The sequence below is a fragment of the Mus caroli genome, chromosome X, assembly GCF_900094665.2.
Source record: "Mus caroli chromosome X, CAROLI_EIJ_v1.1, whole genome shotgun sequence".
Lineage (NCBI taxonomy): Eukaryota > Metazoa > Chordata > Mammalia > Rodentia > Muridae > Mus > Mus caroli.
Window position 1 is genome coordinate 76,727,300 of NC_034589.1, and position 10,754 is coordinate 76,738,053.

Consider the following 10,754-nt stretch of genomic DNA (forward strand, 5'->3'; position numbering starts at 1 on the left):
TGGAGTACTACTCAGCTATTAAGAGGAATGAATTTACGAAATTCCTAGGCAAATGGATTGACCTGGAGGGCATCATATTGAGTGAGGTAACACAATCACAAAGGAATTCAAACAATATGTACTCACTGATAAGTGGACATTAGCTCAAAATCTTAGGATACCCAAGATATAAGATACAATTTGTTAAATGCATGAAACTCAAGAAGAACGAAGACCAAACTGTAGACACTGTGCCCCTTCTTAGAATTGGGAACAAATCACCCATGGAAAGAGTTACAGAGATAATGGTTGGCACTGTGACGAAAGGATGGACTATCTAAAGACTGCCATATCCAGGGATCCACCCCATAATCAGCTTCCAAACGCTGACACTATTGCATACACTAGCAAGCTTTTGCTGAAAGGACCCAGATATAGCTGTCTCTTGTGAGACACTGCTGGTGCCTAGCGAACACAGAAGTGGATGCTCACAGTCAGCTATTGGATGGATCACAGGGCTCCCAATGGAGGAGCTAGAGAAAGTACCCAAAGAGCTAATGGGATCTGCAACCCTATAGGTGGAACAATAATTATGAATTAACCAGTACCCCAGAGCTCTTGACTCTAGCTGCATANGTATCAAAAGATGGCCTAGTCGGCCATCACTGAAAAGAGAGGCCCATTGGACTTGCAAACTTTATATGCCCCATTACAGGGGAATGCCAAGGCCAAAAAGTGGGAGTGGGTGGGTACAGGAGTGGGGGGGGAGTGTATTGGGGACTTTTTGGATAACATTGGAAATGTAAATGAGGAAATACCTAATAAAAATTACTTCTAAATTAAAAGAAAAAGAAAATTCCTTCATTATATTTGTCGATAGATAAGTCTGATGTGACTTTGCTTAATTAGTTATTAGAGAGAATACAACCCGATATGGTTAGTTCTACCCCTTGATAAGGAGACCCTGCATGGTATAAGAGCAGCCTTATTTATAATAGCCAGAAACTAGAAAGAACCCAGATGCCCCTCAACCTAGATGTCCCTCAACAGAGGAGCAGATACAGAAAATGTGGAACATTTACACAAATGTGGTACATTTACACAATGAAGTGATACTCAGCTATTAAAAACAATGAAATTATGAAATTCTTAGGCAAATGGATGGATCTGGAGGATATCATCCTGAGTAAGGTTACCCCGTCACAAAAGAACGCACATGATATGCACTCATTGGTAAGAGGATATTAGCCCAGAAGTTTGGAATACCCAAGATACAATCACAAACCACATGAAACACAAGATGAAGAAAGACCAAAGTGTGGATATTTTGATCCTTCTTAGAAGAGGGGACAAAATTCCCATGGAAGGAGTTACAGACACAACATTTGGAGCAGCGAATGAAGGAATGGTCATCCCGAGACTGCCCCACCCATATAAAACCATCAAATCCAGATAATTTTGTGGATGACAATAAGTACTTGCTGACAGGAGCATGATATAGCTGTCTCCTGAGAGGCTCTGCAAGTACCTGACAAATACAGAAGTGGATGCTCACAGCCATCCATTGGACTGAGCACAGGGTTCCCAATGAAGAAGCTAGAGAAAGGATCCAATTAACTGAAGGGGTTTGTAGTCTCATAGGAGGAAAAACAGTATGAACTATCCAGTACCACCAGAGCTCCCAGGGACTAAACCACCAACCAAAGAGTACACATGGTGGGACTCAAGGCTTCAGCCACATATCTAGCAGAGGATAGCCTTGTTGGAAATCAATGAGAGGAGAAGCCTTTGGTCCTGTGAAGGCTCTATTTCCCATTGTAGGGGAATGCCAGGGGAAGAATAAGGGAGTGGGTGGGTGGGTAAGCAGGGGCAGGGGGAGGGAATAGGGGGTTTTCTGAGAGGAAATCAGGAAAGGGGGTAACATTTGAAATGTAAATAGAGAAAATACCTAATAAATAATCTTTAAAAAAAGAAAATACCTGTGAAAAAAGATACAAATTCCATGTCACAAATTCACTGTTCCATGGAATACACTCTACTGAATAGTAATTTTTGATTAAAAAAAATGAAAAAAAATCCAGAAAATTTTATGCATTGAATTTAGTGGTGACTTATGTCTGGTCCAAAGGAAATACAAATTACCTGATCTCCAAAAGGCAGTCTAAATATCGTGAAATCAGATCAGTCTGTACTATAGTAGGATTTGTAGCAGTTAGATAAAAGCCACCATCCCTTAGGAACTTGTGAAGCTAACTCTCTGACTACCAAAAGGAGTCATTTCCTTTACATCTTGCAAAAGGTGCATACTACTCTCCAATTAGCATATACTAATGTTGATTTTCATCATATTAAGGTCCATGTTGGCCTCTAGGATACTTCATTGTCTATGGACAAATACATTTCAAATCTCCCACACAGTTCTCCTGAAGATACTGATAATACTTATCATCTATCTATTCCCACTATTCTGTGTACCTTATTCTGCTATTCTCACTATGATTTCTGTATTGTCTATCTGCTGCTATTCTCCCATCTCTCACAGATATCAATGGGCATGTTTAGAATGCTCTCTATGTTTCTTCTACTTTGCCTTTCTCTCTTGGTTCTGTACTCCTTGAAATGCCTCTGGTTGTCCACTGCCACCACCCCCCCTAAAAAAATTAAAATTTTCCATACCATGAAGCAATCATATGATCACTTAATACAACTTACTTTCCGACTTTGAATTTTCTCCTGAATTTTGTGGGCTTCTTAATCTTTTTCTTGTCTGACTTCTGGTAGATGGACGTGTTATCAATGTATGAGTTGCATTTACTTTTGTTCTACATGGATTTTCAAACATAGAATTGGATTGTACATTTTCCACTTGCCTCTGGTTGTTCTCCATTTTTCCTCCCACAAGAAGTCCTGCAAAGTACAAATGGTAATGTTTTAGATTTGGGTTTTCATAATTATCAACACTGTCTACGTTCCTGATATTATGAGTGCAAATTTATAAGAAATGTTTCTGTCCAAGATGGGCATTGTTTTTGTGTTTCTTCTGGTATGACTTCAAATTGTTCTATACTAATTGGATGGAAAATAGCAGTATCTCAACTAAGCATATCATGTATAGGCTTTCCTTTATTTGTTGTTACAAAAGAGAAGAAGTATGAAAGAATTCTAAATATCATACTCATCATAAAATATTACTTAAAAATTTTATTTTATAAACTACATGAACTAAGTTCTCTGCTTGTATTTTATAGCTGTTAGCTTCCTGTTTTGTAGGGCTTCTAACAGTGTGAGTGAGTGTGTCTCTGACTCTTTTTCCTGTTCTTTAAACTCTATTCCATTTATTGGGTTTCCATGTCTAGCCTGGATATTAGTTGTTTCATCTTTTCTTTGTTTTTTTTTTTTTGTTTTAAAGATATATTTATTTATTTTGTGTATGTGAGTACACTGTTGCCATCTTCGAACACACCAGAAGAAGGCATCATTTCTCATTATAGATGGTTGTGAGCCACCATGTGGTTGATGGGAATTGAACTGAGGACCTCTAGAAGAGCAGTCAGTGCTCTTAATTGATGGGCCACCTCTCCGGCCCTCCTTTTGCCTTTTCTAATTGTGTCTTGTTTTACCCTATTTGGCTGTTGTCTTTTGGAGGCTGGCTCTTTTCTAAAGGAAAACAGAGGAGGAAATAGTTATGGTAGAGAAGGGAAGTGTGAGTGGAGCTAGTGGAGTTTAAGGAGAGAAAACTATGTTAGAGGTATATGGTATGTGAGAAGAATGTATTTTCAATATAAAAAAAACCACATGGAGATGAGTCTAGAGAACTAGATATTTCATTATGATGTATTATTTTCAGAATCAAATTTACCAATGTAAACTGGCACAACTGGTGGTTAGCATGTAGAAGAATGTGACTTGATCCATTCTTATTTCCTTGTACAAAGCTCAAGGATAAGAGGATCAAAGAATACCACATAAAAACCAGAAACACTGAAATTTATAAAGGAGAAATTGGGGAAAACCCTCGAAGATATAGCACAGGGGGAAAAATTCCTAAACAGAATAGCAATGGCCTGTGCTGTAAGATCAAAATAGACATATTGGACCTCGTAAAATTGCAAAGCTTCTGTAGGGCAAAAGATACTGTCAATAAGACAAGAAGGCCACCAACAGATTGGGAAAGAGTTTTTGCCAATCCTAAATCTAATAAGGGACTAATAGCCAATATATACAAAGAGCTCAAGAAGCTGAACTCCAGAAATTCAAATAACCCCATTAAAAATGGGGTAGAGAGCTAAAGAACGAATTCTCAACTGAGGAATACTGAAGGGCTGAAAAGCACTTGAAAAAATGTTCAACATCATTAATCATCAGGGAAATGCAAATAAAAACAACGCTGAGATTCCACCTCAAAACCAGTCAGAATGGCTAGAATCAAAAATTCAGGTGACAGCAGATACTGGCTAGGAGGTGGAGAAAGAGGAATACTCCTACATTGCTGGTGGGATTGCAAGCTTGTACACTCTGGAAATCAGTCTGGCAGTTCCTCAGAAAACTGGACATAGTACTACCGGTAAATCCTGCAATACCTCTCCTGGGCATATACGCAGAAGATGTTCCAACTGGTAATAAGGACACATGCTTCACTATGTTCATAGCATCCTTATTTATAATATCCAAAAGCTGGAAAGAACACAGATGTCCCTCAACAGAAGAATGGATACAGAAAATGTGGTACATTTACACATTAGAGTACTCCTCAGCTATTAAAAACAATGAATTTATGAAATTATTGGGCAAATGGATGTATCTGGAGGACATCATCCTGAGGGAGGTAACCCAATCAGAAAAGAGGTCACTTGATATGCACTCACTGATAAGTGGATATTATTAGCCCAGGAACCTAGAATACCCAAGATACAACTTCCAAAACACAAGAAAATCAATAAGGAAGACCAACTCGTGGATACTTCATTCCTCCATAGAATAAGGAATAAAATATCCATGGGAGGAGTTGCAGAGAGAAAGTTTGGAGCTAAGACGAAAGGATGAACTATGTAGAGACTGCCCCACCTGCGGCTCTATCCCATAATCAGCCACGAAATGCAGACGCTATTGCATATGCCAGCAAGACTTTGCTGAAAGGACCCTGATAGAGCTGTCCCCTGTGAGGCTTTGCCAGTGACTGCTAAATACAGAAGTGGATGCTCATAGTCATCTATAGAATGGAACACAGGGCCCCCAATGGAGGAGCTAGAGAAAGTACCCAAGAGCTGAAGGTGTCTGCAACCCTATAGGTGGAACAACAATATGAACTAATCAGTACCACCAGAACTCGTGTCTCTAGCTACATATGTAGCAGAAGATGGCCTAATTGGCCATCATTGGGAAGAGAGGCCCCGTGGTCTACCAAACTTTATATGCCAGTACAGGTGAAAGCCATGGCCAAGAAGTAGGAATTAGTAGGTATGGGAGCAGGGCAGGGGAAGGGTATAGGGGACTTTTGGGATAGCATTTGAAATGTAAATAAAGAAAATATCTAATAAAAAGGAAAATAGAAAAAAAATACCCCCCTTATTTATATAACTGTGTAGGAATTATCAAAAACTAATTTCTTTTTAGTTAATGGTAAAGATACTAAGATGATTCAACAAATATGTTACAGTTAATATTCAATACTAATGTTTTAGTTCAGATTTCAATTTTATTTGATTTTTATTAGTTATACTTTTATAGTAGTTACATATACTTTTATATCTAGGGTACATTTAATAATACATATAAATTTAATAATGCATGAGATTTCTTTAAATATATCTATTGTTGACAATGGAAATTTAAAAAAATATAACTCACATATTTACTAGGAATTTGAATTGGCTTGAAATTGTAGATCATATCAAATGAGTATGTGGATCAATTGTACTGTAATAGAGAAAGGATCCAAGGAGCTGAAAGGTTTTGTAACCCCATAGTAGGAACAACAACATGATACAACAAGTAACACCAGAACTCCAAGGGACTAAACTACCAACCAAAGAGTACACAAGGAGGAACTCAACGCTTCAGCCACATATGTAGCAGAGGATGGCCTTTTTGGGCATCAGTGAGAGGAGAGTCCCTTGGTCTTGTGAAGGCTCAATTCCCCACTGTAGAGGAATGCCAGGACAGGGAAGTGAGTGTGGGTGGGTTAGTGAGCAGTGCAAGGGATATGGGGGGGGGGGGTCAGAAGGGAAATAAGGAAAGGGGTTAAAATTTGAAATGTAAATTTAAAAAAATCTAATAAAAATATTAAATAACCAAACTATTAGAGTAGACTAGTGAAAGCAAGTGCACAATTAAGAAACCACTGTAAGAAGGTTGGTATGAAAGAGAAAACAGTCAGAGGAATCTCCAAGAATCAACTGGAAATCACCAGGGAAATCTCTCCAGAGAAGAGAAAATAGCAAAAATAATTTAAGATTCCTGACAGTTATAAGAGGTTCTGTTGAAGAGCTAAAAAGTTTAGTTAGTTTTGGAAGTAACATAGTAGTGGAATAGTGGGGGAGTTGAGAAGGACCAGAAAACTAATGTGGAGGCTGTGATATTCATAACTATAAAGTTCCAGAAAGCAGAGTTGCCTAGAAGTTAGTTTTATGCTTTGACATGTAAGCACATTTATATGGCAAAGGAAGTGGTCCTTTCTGGCTGATGGAAGCATTTTACTCATGCCTAAGTAGTGCCAAATGTAGGTTTACACCTCTCCACTAGCAATCTCTTTATACCGTATCTTGAGCAAAGTCAAGACTATCATTTTGGAGTTTTTACAACCTTTTGAGGAATTGTAGTTTCCACTTGGACATGAAAACTAGTAGATTCTTCCTTGTATGCATGAAAGAGCCTAGCCACAGACTAAAGTATTTTGCTTACAATTTGTTTGATTATAAGATTTCTTATTTCTCACTGGAAGAGAAAAAATATGGAGGTTAGAGCACGGTTTCTAAACATAATAACTAATGGCATTTTGGGTCAGATGGCTTTATTTTTAAGAACCCATCTTGTATATCAAATAATATTTGGTAGCTGTACTGGCTGGTTTTGTGTCAACTTAATACAACTGGAGTTATCACAGAAAAGGGAGTTTTGGGTGATGAAATGTCTCAATGAGATCCAGATGTAAGGCATTATCTCAGTTAGTGATCAAGGGGGAGAACCACATTTGGGTGGTATCATCTCTGGGCTGGAAGTCTTGGGAACTATAAGAAAGCAAGCTGAGTATGTCAGAGGAAGCAAGCCAGTAATATCCCTCTATGGCCTCTGCATCAGCTTCTGCTTCCTGACCTGCTTGTGATCTATTCCTGACTTCCTTTGGTGTTGAACATCAACTTGGAAGTGTAAGCTGAATAAACCCTTTCCATCCCAATTTGGTTCTTGTTTTGTCCAGGAATAGAAACCCTGACTATGACAAAATGGTACCAGAAATGGTGTTTCAACATGACCATGTTTTGGGGAGGAATGTGGAAGGACTTTGTAACAAGTAAGCAACCACTGGAATAACAACTCCATAGTTGGGAAGAATGTTGGAATGAAAGAGACAACAGTCAGAGGAATCTAGAAGAATGAACTGGAATTCACCAGCGAAATCTCTAGAAGACCCATTTGGTGTAAAGATCTCTGTGGGATGTTATGTAGGAGCATAGAAGATAATGCTAAGAATAGTGCATAAGATGGAGGCCTGGATTTTTTAATTTCAGAGGGAAGATTAAAGATGATTATCAGGGCAGTTGGTATTTTGATTGTGAAGATTTTGAGGTTTTGGTTAGCTGGACCTGAAGAATCATCTGTGATTAACAAAATACCAGAACTACTAAAGGGAAAACTGCATTACTGGGACTATGGTTGGTGGTTAGCTAGAGCTAAGAAATTAGCTGTGATTAAGAAGAGACCAGCAACATTGAGGTGAACCCATCTGGGAAGTTTTGTCAGAGCACTAAGAAGCTGTGGTCCAGAGATAGTCAAGGTTGTACCTCCTGCAGTAACTGGACTTGATAATGTGTAAGAGTCACCCATGTGGTACTGGTTTTGAAGGCATGACAGGATCATGAAGAGCATCTGAGACTTGGCACTGTGAAAAGTTGTGAAAGGCCATTGTTGAAGGTAGAGCCTCAGTTGCAATTCATGGCCCAGGACAGAGGGGTCATGCAAAGGAGTTGAGGCTTGTCACCATGAAAAGAGCCCATGAGAGGTTATTGGTCAAGCCTAGTTACAGCCAAAGATAGCAGTGTTTTGGAGATGCCAGTACCATAAGATGACCAACACGAACAGCAGCAGCAGTGTAATACAAGTATCTGGAGCCTAGAATACAAGGTGTGTGTTACAAAGGAGAGAGCTGGAGAAGTGACCCAAGCTCTGGAAGGAGCCTAGAATATTGTGAGTGGATCCCAGACATTGGAAGGTTGGAGTTTGATTTTGTATTTGAATGCGACTGTGCCCGGATATTTTTCCTTCTTGAAGTAAGAAGGTGTTTTAGTGGAGCCCACAGTTAAGAGACTGAATTTTTAAAAGACCTTGCAGTTTTAAAAGATATTGGATATTTTAAAGGGGTTGAACTTTTAATATACAAAACTCTGGGACTTTTAAAGTTATTTAGATCTTGGGGAAGAATAAGAAAGTAAGGGTTGAGACTTAACAGTGATATGTTTGTGTGTCAAGTTGACAAGGTGTCAATTGTACTGCCTGGTTTTGTGTCAACTTGACACAAGATGGACTTATCACAGAAAACGGAGTTTTGGGTGAAGAAATGCCTCCATGAGATCCAGCTGTAAGTTATTTTCTCAATTATTGATCAAGGAAGGAGGGCCACTTTTGCATGGTACCATCTCTGGGCTAGTAGTCTTGGGTTCTATAAGAAAGCAAGGTATGTAAATCAGGAGAATCAAGCCAGCAAGAAATATCACCCTATGGCCTCTGCATCAGCTTCTGCTTCCTGACCTGCTTGAGTTCCAGTCCTGACTTCCTTTGGTGTTGAAAAGCAAAGTGGAAGTGTAAGCTGAATAAACCCTTTCCTCCACAATTTGGTTCTTGGTCATGATGTTTTTTCCAGGAATTGAAACCTTGACTAAGACAGAGGCTAACTACACTCAAGAAAACATAAAAAGTAATTTCATACTATTAAACCAATCTAAGAGAATCATACCCACACACTTTGGCACAGACCCACAACCACCACCATCATCAAAATAATAGGAAGTAGCAATCAATGGTGATTAATATCTCTCAAAAAATCATTGGACTTAATTCTCAAGTAAAAAGAAACAGTGCAACAGAATGTATATGTAAACAGAAATCATCATTCTACTGGGTAGAAGAAACAGATCTCAGTAACAAAGATAGACATTATCTCACTATAAAGGCCTAGAGAAAGATTTCCTAATCAAATGGGCCCAAGAAACAAGCTGAAGTAGCCATTTTAATGTCCAGTGAAATAAACTTTCAACATAAAGCAACATAATGAGACAGAAAAGGACACTTCATACTCATCAAAGAAAAAAAATCCATCAAAAAAACATCTCAAATCTCAACATCAAGACTTCTTCTAATGCAACCACATTTGTAAAAGAATCATCAGTAAAGTTTAAATTGCAAATCAAACTGCATGCGTTAATAGTTGGAGACTTCAACATCCCATTCTCACTAATTGACAGGTCATTGAGTCTAAAGCTAAACAGAGAAATAATGAAACTTACAGAGGTTATGATTTAAATGGACTTAATAGTTATCCATAGAATATTTTACACATACATAAACGAATATGTCTACTTCTCAGCACTTCATGGATCCTTCCCCTAAGTTGACAAAATAATGAGACACAAAACAAGCCTCCACAATATAAGAAGAAATAACCCCATGGAATAAAGCTGGACTTCAACAACAAATGAAACAGCAGAAAATCTACATGTTCTTGGAAAATGAACAGCTCTTTTTCAATTTCAGGGAAGAAATAAAGACATCAAAGACTTCCTAGAATTCATTGAAAACCTGGTACAATGTATACAAAGTTATGAGATACAATGAAAGCATTGCTGAGAGGAAAATTCATAGCACTAAGTGCACTCATAAAGAAATAGAAGAATTTTCATATTAATGAATTAAAGGTATATCTGAGGGTTCAAGGAAAATAGAAAAAAGAAGCAAATACACAAAGGAGAAGTAGACAGCAGGAAATAATGAAACTATGGGCTGAAATAGTCAATTAGAAACAAAGGGAACTATACAAAAAATTAACAAAACCAAGAGCTAGTTCTTTTAGAAAACCACCAAGATACACAAATCCTTAGTCAAGCTTGTTAGCATTGCTTCTATGCTCCACCACATTTACCAGACAACAGTCAAGTATGCTTGACTCATTATAAAAGGGGCCTTTTGCCCTCTCCTCACTATCTTACTCTCATAACATTTTGCTCCCTTACCCTCTCTGTACCTTTTCTTCCCATTCCTCTTCCCCCACCCCCATATCTCTCCACTTGTTCCTGACCAGCCTCTTCTCCTCACCCCTATCTCTCCCTTTGTATTTCTATATTTCTACTCCTTCCTCAATTATCCTTCTCCACACTGTATCTGTTGTATGGCTAGTACTTCAGGAAGAAGTGATGCATCAGCATGGGTCCACAGAGGCACCCCCTTCTACCTCAGCATACTTCACCTTTAAAAACATATCCGTCTTCCGGTCAGAAAAGCACCAGGGCAGCTGGGGCGCAGGGTCGGCTGACACTCGCCAGCTACCCACAACACCCGCCACAGGATCT

The 10,754-nt window shown here is 38.6% G+C and overlaps 1 protein-coding gene across 1 annotated transcript in view; it reads right to left on the minus strand.

Annotated features, from left to right (window-relative positions):
* The window catches only part of LOC110287468 (E3 ubiquitin-protein ligase RLIM-like), a 38,377-nt gene that overhangs the window by 11,769 nt on the left and 15,854 nt on the right, over positions 1-10,754 (minus strand). The window contains 1 exon segment of the mRNA XM_021154079.1: positions 2,692-2,886. Within this exon segment, the coding sequence (XP_021009738.1) occupies positions 2,692-2,886 (195 nt within the window).